We start from the raw sequence: 19,369 nt of genomic DNA on the forward strand, positions 1-19,369 counted from the left end.
GGGTAGTCATTTGGTCTGTCAGGCTATGCTGGCACTCCGTAATTGTCCAACATGATTGGCGCAGCAGCGAGCGCGCCCTTATCCTTGCGGTTACATACGGAAATATAACCCAATTTGTGCTAATTTTGTTAACAATGGCAATAGTTCTCCCACAGAAGTTACACCTCGGCCCTGGGTTTACTCCGGGTGTCCTCCCTGCATGAGGCAGGTTCTCCCCCTGTCAGTGTGCTTTTCGGGTGTGGTATGTGGGCGGGTGTGGTAGTAGGTAAAGTGTCAGTGAAGTCAGTGCAGAACGGGTGTGAAGATCATCACTCAGGAAGAGGCTGAGTAGTACAACTGGAGAGGCGACAACATGAAGGAAGCTGGGGCGCCCGTCCATGTCGTGAGGCAAATGCTCCGAGACCTCCCCACAGAACAGGTGTGTGCGCGCTGTCCTCGTCCCGGGCTGCTGGGACGGTGCGGTGACATGTCCGATTGTGACACATGTATGTTGCAGCGGGCTACAGAACAAGTTCTCGGCGGCTTCCATGACACTGCTGCTGATGAATGAATGACTGAGCGGCCGCGGTCACTACGACCCCCGAGTTCTGGGAGTGAGAGGCCGCGGGCGCCTATCTGCAACTACTGGACAGTGACGAGATGCCGCCTCGTACGCAGACTGAACTAGAGAAGCGCGGGAGGCGGCGGCTGCAGACGGGAATGTCCTCTGTGACGTCACCCTGCATTGTAGTGTCGCCCCGCGGGCACCTCTGCCAGACCACTGCGCTGCCTATGTGGCTGACGAGCAAACTTTTCTTCTCTTCCTCCTACAGGCGTGCCCCTTGTTTAGCATGGTGGTGATGCCCTGCGTCTGCATACACCAGATAAGACTCTGTATTGAATTGGAGTGACTGTAATAAAAAGTGACAGATGCTTTCCGTAGACGGCACTTCCTTGTGTGGGAGACTCCCGTAAACTTACAAGGCTGCCTTCTTCCTTCCTGTCACTGCCGAAGGTCCCTAGTGCCCCCTTTACACGGCATGATTCTCGTCTGAACGAGCGAGTGACGTCACCGCACTCTTGCAGAATGTTCAGACAGGCAGATCATCGTTGAGAATCGCTAACTTCTCGTTCAGGGCTGCACACTCCTGTGTTTAGACGTAACAAGTGAGCGAGCCGCCGATGAATTGTATAGAGGCTGAAACTGAGCAACAAACGAGATGTGTACGATGGCCTCGTGTTTAGACGTAACGATTATCACGCACCTTCGTTCTAGCAAATTTTGAGTGACAATCGTTAGATTTAAATGGGCCTTAAAGCTTATTTACATGAGTGTATATCGGACGGCTGTGAAGACGCCAGCCGATATACACGTGTACATAGGCCCTTAAGATGTCCTTTGTGACTGTGTAATGTGCTTTTCTTTACCAAATTTATATAGTTGGAGGGGGGGGGGGGGGCGTTGCAACTTTTTCACACTTTTTTGAAAAAATATTTTTTTTGTTTATTGCTGCAGTCAAAGGCCACTAACACTTTTTTTTGTCATTGGTGATGTAAAAAGTGGGGGTTTTTTTGCAGGATGAGTTGTACTTTTTAATAATACCATTTGTTGATCCATGAGACGTTCTTGAACATTTTGTATTCTGTTTTTTGTAATACGAGATTTTTTTTGTATTTTTTTCATGGCTTGCACTGTGTGGGTTAAATAACTTACTAATTTCTTTCTCTGGGTCATTATGGATGCAACAGTACCACATATATTACTTTTTTTTTGTACATAGTAAATGAGGAAAGGTGGGGTTTTGACTTTTTTATTTTAGTATTTTTTTTATACTTTTTAAACTTTTTATTTTTGTCCCTCTAGGGGACTTAATTATCACCTTATTTTATGAGTTAGTGTATTAGAAAGCATATGAAGCCCAGCCAGAGGCTGAGCCTCACAGGCCACTGTAGCTGGCAGACACAGAGGCTATATTGAAGCCTCTGGGTGCTAAAGCAACCCATTGGGACACTGCAATCACATTGTAGGGGTTTGATAGGTGACAGAGGAAGCCCCCTCCCTATGTCAGTGTGACCACAGGGTGTAAAGGGGTGTAAACACCAGCAATCTGAGTTTTCTTCAGGCCCCAGTGTTAGAGTAAGTGTCCAGGTGTCATCTGACAGTCAAGCACCCGCTGTACCTGACACAGGAGACCCGCTCTGGGCTTCTAATGCAACACCGTGAAAAGATGGCGCTGCCGAATAACACCCCTCAATGGTCGTCATCAAAAGACGTATGGTTGGTGCTGTTATCAGCACTGTCTGTGTACTAATTTATATAGCTGGTGAACTGCATTCACAGCAGGACCGCTGCTTATCAGCATGACAGGTTAGAAGCACTAAGGTTACACATACATAATAAACTTAATTTTAGCTGTAAAGTGATGCCCCTCCCTTTCTAGATGCCTTAGGCATGTGCCCTCAAGTGCCTTGTTATAATTACTGCCCTGTTCATGGGTGATGTGAATACTGGCATTGTCGGCTTCTGCCCCAATAAGGCCGGTCTCACACGGACAGGTCAGATTCCACATGCGGGTTTGACAGCTTCTATAGACTTCAGTGGATTCCACAGAAAAATAGCACATACTGCAATTTAACATTCGCTTGCGGAAATCTGCTCATCTGAGCAGATATGCGAATGGGTACTGGTGTATCTTGACGTCACCGGAAGTTTGGGTGGCAACAAGATGCAGCCAGTTTGACAGGGCGTTCAGGCTCCCAGGAGTGGATTGGCTGCCTTGGCAGCCCCTTCACGCCCCCAGGAGCTGATTGCCAGGAATGGACGGCAAGCGACTGCATAGCGCACACAGTAGCTATGGGGCCAGGCAGACACCCGGATACCGAGCGCACAGTGGGGCGTCCACAGCGCGACAGGGGAAGTGTTCTCTCACTGCACCTTCGGACTGTGGAGCACCAGAGCTGCAGAGTTAGCGGCAGCGGACGGAGCTGTCATCAACCCCAGCACAGCAGCGGGGGAAGGATTCTGTATCTGCAGCGTCGGAGTGTGGAGCACCAGCACTGCAGAGTCAGTGGGAGGGATGGGGGGGCAGTAATGGATCACGGCGCTCAGTATCTACAATGTCGGAGTCTGCAGCACGGAGGGAGGGAGCTAAATGCACTAGGGTCGGCAGATAGGTGAGGACAGTCAGAGCCGGAGCCTGGATGCAAACAACACCTGCGACATGTGGGCAAGCGCCCAAGCTTGTGGGGAAGCGGGGAAGACAATGTATGGAGCCGCCACGCAAAGCACACGTCAGCCGCCAATCGGAAGCTAGGGGTGTGACAGAGGCGTTTCTCCATGCAACCCCTGTCACACCCCTAGCTTCCGGTGGCGTCAAGATACACCAGTACCATGTGAATGTTCTATTCTTTCAATGTGTGCAGAATACAGCGGATCGTCTGCGTGGGTGACGATCACGGATTTTGCAATAGAAATCCGGTCGTGTGCAGCCGGCCTGGCACTCAGTCGTCATGAAGAGAAAAGTGTCTCATAATATCTCATAACAGCAGTTTCCTGTTATATTAGGGCGCCCACCCACTGGCGTTTGCGATTTTCGTGCGTGAAAAATGCAGCGTTTTCCACTCGTTTTTCGTGGCTTTTTCGCACCTTTTCCGTTAATTTCCGTTGACATTCATGGGTGCATTAAGAGAAAAATAAGGACACATATGCAACTGACAGTTCCTATGTTAAAAATTGCAACGGACCGGAAAAAAAAACGCCAGTGGACAGGAAAAAATTCAATACTAATTGCTCTTGAGAAAAAACGCAAAGGAAAAAAAATCGCCAGTGGGTGGGCGCCCTTACACTTACCAAGAGATGGTTATCTGTGACTGGCGCCAAATAAAGTGGCACCACTGTTGCACAAAATAACTTTTTTAATTGTGATATATAAAACTACAGTTTTTTACCGGGTGTTTTTCCCAAGTCAGTGGAGGAAGAGCACCATGTCTGTAGCATTCAAATATGTACGCTCTGCTCAGGAAAAAGCTGGCGCTTTTGTTGGATTTCTTTTTCAGCAATCCAGATTGTAGATCAAAAGGAAAATATGAAACACACTTATTATTTTGTAATAGCATTTTTATGTCCTCAGTTTTCGTTTTGGTTTATGTTGTCAGTATGGCATTTTTTATAGGTGTTTTTTCTATAGAAATAAAACAACAAAAAAAGCTATGTGTGACCAAAAAAATACTACAAAAGGTTTGTAAAAAGTGCCAAAAAAGACAGTCTAAGGCAGTGTTTCTCAACTCCAGTCCTCAGGACCCCCCAACAGGTCATGTTTTCAGGATCTCCTATAGTAAGAACACCTGTGGCAATGTCTGAGGCGCTGACAATAATTACATCACCTGTGCAATACTGAGGAAATCCTGAAAACCTGACCTGTTGGGGGGTCCTGAGGACTGGAGTTGAGAAACACTGGAAGGGCTTATTTAGATGACCGTATATCGGCTCGGTTTTCACGCCGAGCCGATATACGGTGTCCTTGTCTGCAGGGGGGGGGGGGATGGAAGAGCCAGGAGCAGGAACTGTGCTCCCGCCCCTCTCCGCCCCTTGCCACTATTTGCAATACGAGGGGGTGAGACAGGGGCGCAGCTAAGTCCCGACGCTTAGCTCCACCCCGTCCCTCCCATTGCAAATAGTGGCGAAGGGCGGGGAAGGGTCGGGAGCTCAGTTCCTGCTCCTGGCTCTTCCATCCCCCCCTGCAGACAAGGACACCGTATATCAGCTCGATGTGAAAACCGAGCCGATATACGGTCCTCTAAATAAGCCCTAAAGGAAACTCTAGGATATCAGTTTATCCTATTAAAGGGAACCTTTTATGTTCTATAAGTACTATAAACAAGGGGCCACTGAGTCTGTGGGCTTATTCAGCCAGGAGTATATTGTCCGGGTTTTCACACCCGGACAATATATGCTGTCCCTCTCTGCAAGGGAAGGAGTTGTTTTGCGGAAAACTCAGCATGCAGTTACAGCAAACAATTAGAGGTGTGGTGTGATTAGGTGACTGGTCGTAGCACCTGAGGCCCTAGAAGTGGTTTCACCCTAAGGGCGCGGTCACACGAGCGTAGGCGTATTTACGTTCGCACGTCCGCAGCGTATAATCGCCGGAAAGAACGTTTTTCGGCGATCATGACCAGAGCTAGAAAGCGTATTATCGTTTGTTCCTACTTTGCAAACTATCTTTTCGGCCATCGAATATGCGTTGGCACGTATTTCGGTCGCGTATGTTCCGTTTTTTCAGGTTGCCGTTTTTACACGCCGTAAAATCGCCCGTGCGAACGAATACATTCGAAACCAACGCCTCAGATGGTCACGTATATACGATTGGGCGCAAAAACGCGCCGTTTATGCGCTCGTGTGAACGCACCCTTAGTCCATAAAAAGGTTCACAGAGGCTACTTGTGTGTAGTGGACCAGTTTGTCCGCTTATGTAGAGCTTGTTGACCACTAGACATGACTCTGACGCAATCAATGAAATTTCACCAAGTTAACAGAGTTTGAGAGGAGCGCATTATTGGAATGCGAGAAGCTAGATGGTCATATCAACGAATTACCTGGCACCTGGGCCGTTCTGACCAGATTGTTAGGTGGTGTTGGGGCCAGTGGATGTGTGAGAGCATGCACAAAGCTATCCTGGCCTTTGCTGTGGAGTAAAAAGGATGTGAAAAGAACTGGTATGGGGGCGCAACACTCTAAGCTACTAGAAGATGTAGATCAAAGTGTACTCCATAAATATTCCACTACCCTCACTGGGTCTTGCTCCACCCTCCTTTTTCATTTCTTTTACTCACATTTGCTGTGGAGTGACACACTTTCCCCACTGCTGGTGGCCCAACAGGTACTAGAGGCCCCCTTCAAGAGTTCAGTTTACTGCAATAAATGATCTTTTTGCTCTTATATTGTAGTCACTTACTTGTAGCAACTTTACAATCACACATAGAAAGTTTCAATTCTGACAACTCCTTCTAGGGGCTTGATTTTTTAACAATGAGTACAATAAGACATCAGCCTTACACGTTCTTATATATTAGTGAGTTATTACATGTATTCAAGTTATCAGAATCGCTCCAATTGCAATCTGATAATAATCCTGCAAGGCTTTGGTGATTTAATTTCTACTACTGTCCCACAAATCCATTAAAAAACTTAAAGGTGAATTCCCATCTAAGATTTCAATGGCATATCCACAGGAGTCTGATATGTGTGGGTCCCACCTCCAGGATCTGCACCATCTCTAGATTTGGCGTACCACCTGGCTAAATGTTGTCTCCAGGTGTGGTCGGAATCTACAGAAGCAGTCGCAGTGGGCTGTCTTAGGCTGTTTCTGTAACGCCTATAGAAATGAATAGGAGTCATGGAAGCAGCATAGCAGTGCTAGCGACTGAATCACCATGCTTGTTCTTTCATTGCCAGAGAAAAAGGAATGCAAGAAGAATGAAACAGCCAATACAGACATCACCCTTCATCAGATATGAACCTACAATTCCAGCCCTGCGAGGCATCAGTGTTAATGACTGAGCTACTGTGATTAGGAGGCTGGGACAGTGACAGCAGCAGCAGAGAGGACAAGTTTTGGGCAGAAACTGGGACGCGAGATTCCTATTCACCTTCCAGGATCTGTAGGGGAGCCATGTCATTAGCCAATCAGGTACAGGGGCATCACGCCCCTGTCACTCTTGTCTCCACCAGGGCTTCCTGGTGGCATTAAGATACAAGAATACTGATTGATACAGTGTATTCCACGTGCAAAACCTGCGTACGCTGTAACAATGCGTGCATGTGAGAGAGCCCTTACTTGAAAGTGCAGACCGAATTAAAGTGACGCATCAGATTTCTAAAATTTGGCTTGGTGATTAAGGTGCAGACAAGCTTGGTCACCAAGCAGATAAACCAGATCTGCCTTCGGAGCCTCATTCATCCCTATTGTGTCCACTTACAGATACTGTATCTAAGAGTTGTTGTAAAGCTTGTAACCATTGGATACATTGTTTACTGATACGCCCTTACTGTCTGGCAGGTCACACTTGCTGTAATTCATGTGCCGAATGCTCCAAAAATGACTTTATCAGAAACACCAAAGAATCAGCCAGAATTTCTCTCGGTCTGGTTTGCATCTGACACCACGTCCACTGTTTTATTTACATACTGTATGTGCCTGTATGCCTATACTGCACACGTGCCTGATATACTTCAGGGTATACACCTTTTTCAGTCCTATTGAAAAGCACAGCAGTGGATTACTGGATTCAGGGCTTAAACAGACCAGCGTGTTACACAATACTTTCGCTCCTGCACGATTTTGTTGCGCAGGAAACTAGTGTATTTGTGTATAGAGCGTATTTGCGCATGAAACTGTCCGATGTCTTTTTTTTTAATACCATTTAAGCTTCACGCTATTACGCGTGGAGAAAAAAAAAGCAAAGCGATAAGGCTGGACCTATCTTATCTCGTACGTATAACAACTACGTGTGAGAAAGATGAGGCAAGGCCTATTTTTTTCTCACGTGTAATCAATGGTGAAATCAATGGTGTCATTTCAGCGCGTTTTGGTAATGTGTGATTTTTCACGCCTGTAAAACATTGCGTAATGATGGCCACTGTTAAAGCCCATAGGGCCCGCAAAACATGACAAAACGAAGCCATCGATTTCAATGGGTTTGTTTCCACTAGTGTGATTCTCGCACAATATTACTACGTGAGAGAAAAATAGGCCTTACCTTATCTTTCTTGCATGTAGTTGATATATGTGCAAATAAAGATAGGTCCGACCCTATTATTGTGCTATTTTATTTCTGCATGCAATAGCACGTAGTTTAAATGGTTAAAAAAAAGACTTTAGACTGGTTCAAATGCAAATTGACTCCATAGCAGCGTGCGTATTTACGCATGCGCCGTCTGAAGAAGCCCTTAGGCTGGCATCGCACGTACCATTTTTGTGGCAGATTTTCATGCAGTTTATTCAGCCAAAGGCAGAAAAGGTATGTAAATATGAGGGAAGGACTAAGAGTTCTCCTTTCTGTTGAATTCAGTTTTGAGTTTGGTTGAACAAACATTATAAAGAAGTCCGCTCTTTGTGGCAGTTGTTTAGAAAAATGCCAAAGTTCAAGCAGTTTTCAAAGTGCTAACGACCAATTGTCTGGGAGTGTGTGAGTGCTTCACATGCTCCTCCCCCTAATCACATGATGGTGACGTCATCGCAGGTCCTAAAGCATATATAGAACACAGAGCCTGACAGAAGCCGTATGCTCACAGGACCTGTGATGTCACCATCATGTGATTTGTCACATGGTCTCTGACTCTGCCCCTGATCACATGACAGTGACATCATCGCAGGTCCTTCACGTTATTAAAAACCTGCAGACTCCGACAGCTGCCGTGTGCTGACAGGAAACCCCCACGGCCTCAGTCTAACACTAGTCTAGCCTTTATCTAATTGTGACAAGCCACAATGTCACCTCAGCCACCAGCTGAAGTTTGTAAATCTCGTGCAGCAGATATGTAAAAGCTCATAAATCACTGTTTGCAATGTTTTGGAAAATTGCAAATAATGCCAATAGCTTACTATTTGCATGGACATATTTTGATCAACTCCAATCCCTTCCACTATATATTTCACAGTGGTAGAGAACCCCTGTCAGATTGCACAAGATGTACCCCTCAGTTTCTGGAGGTGTATGTCTGACACAGCTTCCATGCTGCACGTCTGCTGGGACTGTCCCCTCTTAGGCCCCCTATGGCGGGATGTATAACGACTATACTGAGCTATATGTGTACCCTCACTTCATCTCCTGCTGGAGCTAGAGCTCCTGTCTATCCCTCCTGGTCCAATATCTCAGCTCAGACAGAGCCTGCTCCAACACTTTATTATGGTAATGAGACAGATTATTCCTAGATATTAGAGACAGAGTGTCGCAATCCTGAGAATAGTGTGGTTGGAGGCCACGGACTCCTTGAGAGGAGGAGCTCAAATACAGCGATCTCAAAACTGAATACTCAAAATTTCACGCTATGTGGGCTGTATGGGTGGAGTTCCAGGATTCCCCCTCTATCACATCTTGGCTGAGGAGTGGAACTGTCTCATGAGAAATAAACCAAGTGGCTTTATACGGAAATTTGGAGAAATCCTTATAAATGAGTAAGGTCTATGATCCCATGGTACTTTCCCCCCTAAAACTTCCCTTTTTTCTCTTTCCTTACTCTTTTCTTTTTCTGTTCTCACTTTCTTTAGCTCTTTTATCTAATCTTATACATTTTAGGTATGATTTTGGATTGAATAAGTATCTGAAAGGGGTTGGGTGGAGCCCGCCAGGGAGTCTTCAGTGGCTGGGGGACCTGACCGGACAGGTGGTCAGTGGACACAGCATAGGAAAGCGGTGAAATGTTTATTGTTTAATCTGACATATACATATACAGGAAAGGGAGACATTTGCCGCAACCGACGGAAGACAACAAATCTAGTAATGTTATATATGACTGCAAAATGTTCTTCTGTTTTGCATGCAGCTTAATTCAATATGATATATTTCAATTCAGTCTGTAATTTCTCTGTGACAATAAATAAATAAAATCCTTTTGAACATAAAATGCATATGCTAATGTAGAGAGAGCGGGATGATCTGTTGTAATGTCATAATTTGCTGCACAGCACATGGGTCACTAAGGTCACTCCCATACTGGCGCTTTTTACCAGATTATCATGGCATTTCAAACGCTGAGCTAATCACGGTACAATGCTGTTATTGATTTCAATGGGGCCTCTCAACCTGCGGTGGAACGCTCTATTTTCGTCCGTTTCCGCATTTTTTTCACAATGATAGGGTGTGTTAAAAAGCACTGTCAAACTTGGTAACTTGCATTCGAAAACGCCAACCAAAATCGTGGTAAACTGTTTGATACTCCAGAATCTTCAGTTCATGGAGAATGCAATTATTTAGAACAGTCAGGAGAGATTATTTTCACCATCTCCATTCCAGTGCTGTTTGAAAAAAAAACATTTTCAGTGCATCATCCTGTACAAAACAAGCCCTCTAACTGCTGTGGCAATAGAAAAATAAAATAATTATAATTTTTAGAATATTACTAAAATGTAAAAAAAAAAGGACATGGCCTTTAAAGGGTTAAAGCAGCCCTCTGGGCCTGGACACTCAATAATGGCTACACCACTGCTTCGACTACCCGATGCACACTGTGCATAGTATGCTACGGTAGTCTAAGGCCTCATGTCCACAGGGAAAGTAAGAATTAAAATCCGCAGCGTTTTTCCCGCACGCGGATCCGCGCCCCATAGGAATGCATTGACCACCCGCAGGTAGATAAATACCCGCGGATGGTAATTAAAAATTTTCTGGAGCATGAAAAAAAATGGCCATGCTCCATTTTAGTGCGGATCATGCATGTGGGAGCTCAGAGCACATAGCTCAACTGATCTCCCGCATCAAAAAGAAAAGACAATTACAGTGCATCCGCACTGCATCCGCAGCCCAAATCCGCGTTACAAATCCGCAGCGGATCTGATTTTCCCTGTGGACATGAGGCCTAAGACTGTGTTCCCCAACTCCAGTCCTCAGGGACCCCCAGCAGGTCGTTTTTTCAGGATTTCCTTAGTATTGCACAGGTGATGTGATTATTGTTGGTGCCTCAGACATTACCACAGGTGTATTCATCATAGGATATCCTGAAAACATGACCTGTTGGTGGTCCCTGAGGACTGGAGTTAGGGACCCCTGCTCTAAGACATTACATGCTGCTCTGACAGGCCAGCACTGCTCATGTGGGCAGCACTGATTAACCAAAGCAGGTGTAGTGCCTTAGGGCTTAAACAGACAAACGTGATACGCAATAGTAAGAATGAAATCAATGGGTTCTATTTGCATTATGCGCATGGGAAAATTGCGGTGTATCATGCTCATCCGTATAAGAGTAATGATGCATACTAATGCATAGTGTGCATTGGTAGTCAGAGAAGCGGTGCAGCCATCGTTGTTTGTCCAGGATCGGGGGCTCACTTTAAGTAACATAATAACATGGTATGCTAGGCTGAAAAAACACAAATGTCCATCCAGTTCAGCCTGTTTCCACCCCCACTCCTTGTTGATCCAGAGGTAGGCATAAAAAACAATGATGCAGAAGCCAATTTACCCCATTTTGGGGGGGAAAATTCTTTCCTGACTCCATAATAGCAGTCAAAATAATCCCTAGATCCACACCTGTTCATCTCTGTTGTACTTAGCAATTCAGCTATATTCTAGATATTTACATGCAATTACAATGTGTTTTTCTTTTTTTAGCGCCTTTTCCTCACTGGGCAACTCTCGGCTCTTATTTTGGCTTTCTTGTTCCGATACTGCCTGCCTCCTTCTCATTGTAGACCAAATGTCAGACACGGCGTTGCCACCTTGTTGGGAATCGGTCTTTCAGTCTACTGCTTTGGTTGGTGAGTTATGAGTATTACACTCCTAAAATGTAAACCCAATGATCCATAGCAGTAAAATGTTATCCAGACATCAAATAACAAATATGCATAAGGTAATGTTAGCACTTATGCCACTCTCACACATGCGCTTTTACCACGATTACTGCGGCATTTTGAACGCCGTAGTAATTGCGGTAGAACGTTCCCATTGATTTCAATTGGGCCTCGCAGACCTGCGCTCAAAGGATTTTTGAATAGTGTCTGCTGTATTTTGCCACGTTTTCACGCTTTTTAATCGCACCCCACAATAATGGAGTGTGTTAAAAACTGCTGTCTTACATAGTAACCTGCTTCCAAAATGGCGGTAAAAACGCAGCAAAATGCCACACTCAATATCAGTGTTTTGCCAACGTTGTGTGTAAGAAGGCCCTTATCATAACCATGTGTAATAGCACATGGCGTGATTATCATTCAGAATCATTCACATTCCTGTGCTCTGGCAGGAGTCTGAATGATAGTCATGCCATGTAAACACATGCAGTGACTGAGCGAGAATGACTCAGCTTCTGCATGCAGAAAACTTAACAACATGGTGTTTGGTGTAAACAGCAGTGGATCACTTCTGAAGGACTGTCTGCTTACAGTGTATGGGGAGAGAGCGCTACCCGACACGCTCCACCTTCCTGCCAGCAGAGCTGTGAGCAATGCTAGCGATACTAGCTCCTGTGTAATAGCACAGGAGCGAGCATTACCGGGGTGAGTTCTCAGGCATCGTTTGCCCGACAGCTCACCCCATGCAAAAGCACCATAAGCCATCTCTACTTATTTGTTAGATGCTCACATAAATTTCCTAGTTATACTACTGCAGAGAGTTGAAATTTCACCTTCTTATTTGATGTCCTGTGCTGCCTTGACGCTATTTCTCCATCAGGTTGAGTTGAAGCCTACAGAAACTTGAACTCCCAACAACATATACTGCACATAATTTCTTAGAGTACCTGCACTTTCACCTTCCGAACACTTCTACTCCGGCGGCACTTATCTACAGCTGCTGAAAGGAGCCATAACCGGCAAACAGAGCAGAAGTGCTCCAAAGGTGAAAGTGCAGGTACTCTTTAACCATGTACTATATACCAGAGATATAACATTTTTGTTTAACAAGACTTTACTTGAGATAGCATCCTCTTCCTCACTTCATATACAGCGTCTGCAAAATATACTGCTAAATATTGATAGCACAAATAGCCTAAAGAACCACAAATGGACTAAAAAAAAGACTGTCATCTAGCCATTCAGGGTTGGTATAATTAGAAATAGGGCACTAATGCCATATTACAGTTTAAGGATGTTATTGAGAGGGGTCACCCACTTAGGAGTAACCTCCCCCACAAGCCACAGTGAAGAGATGCTAACAACAGCCATTTGCACATTTTATAAAAGCATGTGACAGGCTAAGGCCTTAGTCAGACGGGCGTTTTTTCGCGCGATTTGCGCATCGCATGTCGCATGCGCAAATCGCGTGACCGGCGGCGAAAAATCACGGGAAAAATCTGCACCTAGTCGCGTTAATCGTCGCAGCAAAACGCCCGTCTGACCGGAGAAAAATCGCATGAAACTTAGACTGACCGGCGAAAAAAATGATTTTGGTGCGCACATAAAACGCCGAACGCAGATAGGCGCGATCTGCGAATCGTCGTGTCCTATAATTTACCGCATATTCGCATAAAAAGCGGACATGTGACCGATACCATAGCGAACCATTAGTTCTATATATGCGCGAATCGCATGCGCAAATCGCGCGAAAAAACGCCCGTCTGACTAAGGCCTTAAATGAGCTGCCAGATATGCCTCTGCTTGGCAAAATCTGTTTGCTGGGGATCTTCTTTGTGCCCATGTGGTGGTTTTAATGCCCTACTATTTTTGCTCTGTTTTTTATGACCTGGAGCTATTTTTTATATCTTTTTTCCATTTTTTCCGTTTTTTAGTTTTATTGGGGGTAAAAAGCTAAAGCTATTTTTTTAATATATAGTTTAGTTTTAAAATTTGCATATTTACTAAAATAAGGTACAGGAATGGGTTCCTCATTTTGTTTCGGATGTTTTGATATATAGCATATGGCTATGGTTTTGGTTGGCGTCAGTGGTGGATCATTTCTAGAGATGAGCGAGCACCAAAATGCTCGGGTGCTCGTTACTCGAGACGAACTTTTCGCGATGCTCGAGGGTTCGTTTCGAATAACGAACCCCATTGAAGTCAATGGGCGACCCGAGCATTTTTGTATATCGCCGATGCTCGCTAAGGTTTTCATTTGTGAAAATCGGGGCAATTCAAGAAAGTGATGGGAACGACACAGCAACGGATAGGGCAGGCGAGGGGCTACATGTTGGGCTGCATCTCAAGTTCACAGGTCCCACTATTAAGCCACAATAGCGGCAAGAGTGGGCCCCCCCCCCCCCCCCAACAACTTTTACTTCTGAAAAGCCCTCATTAGCAATGCATACCTTAGGTAAGCACCACACTACCTCCAACAAAGCACAATCACTGCCTGCATGACACTCCGCTGCCACTTCTCCTGGGTTACATGCTGCCCAACCCCCCCTGCACGACCCAGTGTCCACAGCGCACACCAAATTGTCCCTGCGCAGCCTTCAGCTGCCCTCATGCCACGCCACCCTCATGTCTATTTATAAGTGCGTCTGCCAGAGGAACCGCAGGCACACACTGCAGAGGGTTGGCACGGCTAGGCAGCGACCCTCTTTAAAAGGGGCGGGGCGATAGCCCACAATGCTGTACAGAAGCAATGAGAAATATAATCCTGTGCCACCGCCATCAGGAGCTGCACACGTGGGCATAGCAATGGGGAACCCATGTGCCACACACTATTCATTCTGTCAAGGTGTCTGCATGCCCCAGTCAGACCGCGGTTTTTTATAAATAGTCACAGGCAGGTACAACTCTGCAATGGGAATTCCGTGTGCACCCACAGCATGGGTGGCTCCCTGGAACCCACCCGCTGTACATAAATGTATCCCATTGCAGTGCCCTGGACAGCAGAGCTAACGTCAGATGAAATGCAGGTGGGCTTCGGCCCACACTGCATGCCCCAGTCAGACTGGGGTTCTTTAGAAGTGGACACATGTAGTTACAACTCCCTGTGGACCCACAGCATGGGTGGGTGCCAGGAAGCCACCGGCGGTACATAAATATATCCCATTGCATTGCCCATCACAGCTGAGGTAATAATGTCATGTTTAATGCAGGTGGGCTTCGGCCCACACTGCATGCCCCAGTCAGACTGGGGTTCTTTAGAAGTGGACACATGTAGTTACAACTCCCTGTGGACCCACAGCATGGGTGGGTGCCAGGAAGCCACCGGCGGTACATAAATATATCCCATTGCATTGCCCATCACAGCTGAGGTAATAATGTCATGTTTAATGCAGGTGGGCTTCGGCCCACACTTCATGCCCCAGTCAGACTGGGGTTCTTTAGAAGTGGACACATGTAGTTACAACTCCCTGTGGACCCACAGCATGGGTGGCTCCCTGGAACCCACCGGCGGTACATAAAAATATCCCATTGCAGTGCCCAACACAGCTGATGTAACGTCAGCTGTAATGCAGGTGGGCAAAAAATTAATTGGATTACACTGTAGGCGAGGGCCCACAAAAATTGGTGTACCAACAGTACTAATGTACCTATGAAAAATTGCCCATGCCCAACCGAGAGGGCAGGTGAAACCCATTAATGGCTTTGGTTAATGTGGCTTAATTGGTAACTAGGCCTGGAGGCAGCCCAGTTAAAATAAAAATTGGTTGAGGTGAAAGTTTCAACGCTTTAATGAGCATTGAAACGTATAAAAATTGTTTAGAAAAATTATATGACTGAGCCTTGTGGGCCTAAGAAAAATTGCACGTTCGGCGTGATTATGTGAGGTTTCAGGAGGAGGAGCAGGAGGAGGAGGATGAATATTATACACAGATTGATGAAGCAAAAAGGTCCCCGTTTTTGATGGTGATAGAGAACGATGCTTCCATCCGCGGGTGCAGCCTACGTATTGCTTAGGTATCGCTGCTGTCCACTGGTGGAGAAGAGAAGTCTGGGGAAATCCAGGCTTTGTTCATCTTGATGAGTGTAAGCCTGTCGGCACTGTCGGTTGACAGGTGGGTACGCTTATCCGTGATGATTCCCCCAGCCACACTAAACACACTCTCTGACAAGACGCTAGCCGCAGGACAAGCAAGCACCTCCAGGGCATACAGCGCGAGTTCAGGCCACGTGTCCAGCTTCAACACCCAGTAGTTGTAGGGGGCAGAGGCGTCACCGAGGACGGTCGTGCAATCGGCTACGTACTCCCTCACCATCCTTTTACAGTGCTCCCGCCAACTCAGCCTTGACTGGGGACCGGTGACACAGTCTTGCTGGTGAGCCATAAAGCTGTCAAAGGCCTTAGAGAGTGTTCCCCTGCCTGCGCTGTACATGCTGCCTGATCTCTGCGCCTCCCCTGCTACCTGGGCCGCGGAAATGCGCCTTCAGCCACTAGCGCTGTCGGATGGGAAGTTTACCATCAGTTTGTCCACCAGCGCCCTGTGGTATAGCATCATTCTCTAACCCCTTTCCTCTTCGGGAATGAGAGTGGAAAGGCTCTCCTTATACCGTGGATCGAGCAGTGTGTACACCCAGTAATCCGTAGTGGCCAGAATGCGTGTAACGCGAGGGTCACGAGAAAGGCATCCTAACATGAAGTCAGCCATGTGTGCCAGGGTACCTGTACGCAACACATGGCTGTCCTTACTAGGAAGATCACTTTCAGGCTCCTCCTCCTCCTCCTCCTCTGGCCATACACGCTGAAAGGATGACAGGCAAGCTGCATCTGTACCCTCAGCAGTGGGCCAAGCTGTCTCTTCCCCCTCCTCCTCATGCTCCTCCCCCTCCTCCTCCTCCTCCTCCTCCTCCTCTGGCCATACACGCTGAAAGGATGACAGGCAAGCAGCATCTGTCCCCTCAGCAGTGGGCCAAGCTGTCTCTTCCCCCTCCTCCTCATGCTCCTCCCCCTCCTCCTCAACGCGCTGAGATATAGACATGAGGTTGCTCTGACTATCCAGCGACATACTGTCTTCCCCCGCCTCCGTTTCTGATTCCAAAGCGTCTGCCTTTATGCTTTGCAGGGAACTTCTCAAGAGGCATAGCAGAGGAATGGTGACGCTAATGATTACAGCATCCCCGCTCACCATCTGGGTAGACTCCTCAAAGTTTCCAAGGACCTGGCAGATGGCTGCCAACCAGGCCCACTCTTCTGTAAATAATTGAGGAGGCTGACTCCCACTGCGCCGCGCAAGTTGGAGTTGGTATTCCACTATAGCTCTACGCTGCTCATAGAGTCTGGCCAACATGTGGAGCGTAGAGTTCCACTGTGTGGGCACGTCGCACAGCAGTCGGTGCACTGGCAGATTAAACCGATGTTGCAGTGTCCGCAGGGTGGCAGCGTGCGTTTGGGATTTGCGGAAATGTGCGCAGAGCTGGCGCACCTTTCCGAGCAGGTATGACAAGTGGGGGTAGCTTTTCAGAAAGCGCTGAACCACCAAATTAAAGACATGGGCCAGGCATGGCACGTGCGTGAGGCTGCCGAGCTGCAGAGCCGCCACCAGGTTACGGCCGTTGTCACACACGACCATGCCCGGTTGGAGGCTCAGCGGCACAAGCCAGCGGTCGGTCTGCTCTGTCAGACCCTGCAGCAGTTCGTGGGCCGTGTGGCTCTTCTCTCCTAAGCTGAGTAGTTTCAGCACGGCCTGCTGACGCTTGCCCACCGCTGTGCTGCCACGCCGCGTGACACCGACTGCTGGCGACGTGCTGCTGCTGCTGACACATCTTGATTGCGAGACAGAGGTTGCGTAGGAGGAGGTGGAGGGTGGTTTAGTGGAGGAAGCATACACCCCCGCAGATACCACCACCGAGCTGGGGCACGCAATTCGGGGGGTGGGTAGGACGTGAGCGGTCCCAGGCTCTGACTCTGTCCCAGCCTCCACTAAATTCACCCAATGTGCCTTCAGGGAGATATAGTGGCCCTGCCCGCCTGTGCTTGTCCACGTGTCTGTTGTTAAGTGGACCTTGGCAGTAACCGCGTTGGTGAGGGCGCGTACAATGTTGCGGGAGACGTGGTCGTGCAGGCCTGGGACGGCACATCGGGAAAAGTAGTGGCGACTGGGAACCGAGTAGCGCGGGGCCGCCGCCATCATGCTTTTGAAAGCCTCCAAACTGTGGCGCTAGCGACGTCTGGACGCTACGCTGAGAGACATTGCTGGATGGGGCCGAGGACAGCGGAGGTGAGGGTGTGGGTGCAGGCCAGGAGACGGTACTGCCTGTGTCCTCAGAGGGGGGTTGGATCTCAGTGGCAGGTTGGGGCACAGGGGGAGAGGCAGTGGTGCAAACCGGAGGCGGTGAACGGGCATCGTCCCACCTTGTGGGGTGCTTGGCCTTCATATGCCTGCGCGTGCTGGTGGTGGTGCCTCCCCAGCTGATCTTGGCGCGACAAAGGTTGCACACCACTGTTCATCGGTCGTCAGGCGTCTCTGTGAAAAACTGCCACACCGTAGAGCACCTTGACCTCTGCAGGGTGGCATGGCGCGAGGGGGCGCTTTGGGAACCAGTTGGTGGATTATTCGGTCTCGCCCTGCCTCTACCCCTGGCCACCGCACTGGCTCGGCCTGTGCCCACACTCTGACTTGGGCCTCCGCGTCCTCGCCCGCGTCCACGTCCTATAGGCCTACCCCTACCCCTCAGCATGGTGTATTAGCAGTAGTGCAGAAACAGAACGCTGTAATTAAATGTGCCGCTTATTGGCCTGTGGTTGGAGGCTGACTTCGTTTACGGAACCCCAGGAAATAATTTGGCGCACGCCTGCTATAACACTTAGCTGGCTGCGTATTTATTTGGAGAACTAATACCCCCAGCAGACACGGACCCAGAACACTGAGCACAGTGACAGGCAGGCCAAATAAATTTTTTTCCAATATTTTTTTGAAAAGGACCACACTGCGTATATTCAATGAATAATATATGTCTTCTGGCCCTGCCTACACAATTCTGTCCCTGGAGTGTGTCACGGAACTGCAGTGTTGCACTGTTATTAACTGCAACAGAGCGGTGATTTCAGAGCCAGGAAATAATTTGGCGCACGCCTGCTGTAACACTTAGCTGGCTGCGTATTTATTTGGAGAACTACTACCCCCAGCAGACACGGACACAGAACACTGAGCACAGTGACAGGCAGGCCAAATAAATTTTTTTCCAATATTTTTTTGAAAAGGACCACTGTGTATATTCAATCAATAATATATGTCTTCTGGCCCTGCCTACACACTTCTGTCCCTGGAGTATTACTGCAGGGCGCAATGCTCTGTACGGCCGATATACCAAAAAAAAAATTAGCAACACTGCTAAAAGCAGCCTCCACACTACTGCACACGGTTAGATGTGGCCCTAAGAAGGACCGTTGGGGTTCTTGAAGCCTACACTAACTCCTAACACTCTCCCTATACCAGCTTCGGCACCAACAGCACTGTCCCTCAGCTATGTCACAACGCATCTGAGGCGAGCCGCGGGAGGGGCCGATTTTTATACTCGGGTGACACCTGATCTCGCCAGCCACTCACTGCAGGGGGGTGGTATAGGGCTTGAACGTCGCAGGGGGAAGTTGTAATGCCTTCCCTGTCTTTCAATTGGCCAGAAAAGCGCGCTAACGTCTCAGAGATGAAAGTGAAAGTAACCCGAACATCGCGTGGTACTCGTTACGAGTAACGAGCATCTCGAACACGCTAATACTCGAACGAGTATCAAGCTCGGACGAGTACGTTCGCTCATCTCTAATCATTTCCTTTTTCATGTATATATTTTTATTTGGTTCTGTAATTTTTTAAACTTATTTTTGTAACTTTTTTTTT

General features: G+C 47.6%; 1 protein-coding gene across 1 annotated transcript in view; it reads left to right on the forward strand.

The window, feature by feature from the left end:
- Positions 1–269: 269 nt before the first annotated feature.
- The window catches only part of LOC136572038 (lysophospholipid acyltransferase 2-like), a 50,747-nt gene continuing 31,647 nt past the window's right edge, over positions 270–19,369 (forward strand). The window contains exons 1-2 of the mRNA XM_066572658.1: positions 270–418; positions 11,305–11,450. Of these exons, the coding sequence (XP_066428755.1) occupies positions 353–418; positions 11,305–11,450 (212 nt within the window). The 5' untranslated portion in view covers positions 270–352. The remainder of the gene's footprint in view (positions 419–11,304; positions 11,451–19,369) is intronic.

This window comes from Eleutherodactylus coqui, chromosome 1, assembly GCF_035609145.1.
Source record: "Eleutherodactylus coqui strain aEleCoq1 chromosome 1, aEleCoq1.hap1, whole genome shotgun sequence".
Lineage (NCBI taxonomy): Eukaryota > Metazoa > Chordata > Amphibia > Anura > Eleutherodactylidae > Eleutherodactylus > Eleutherodactylus coqui.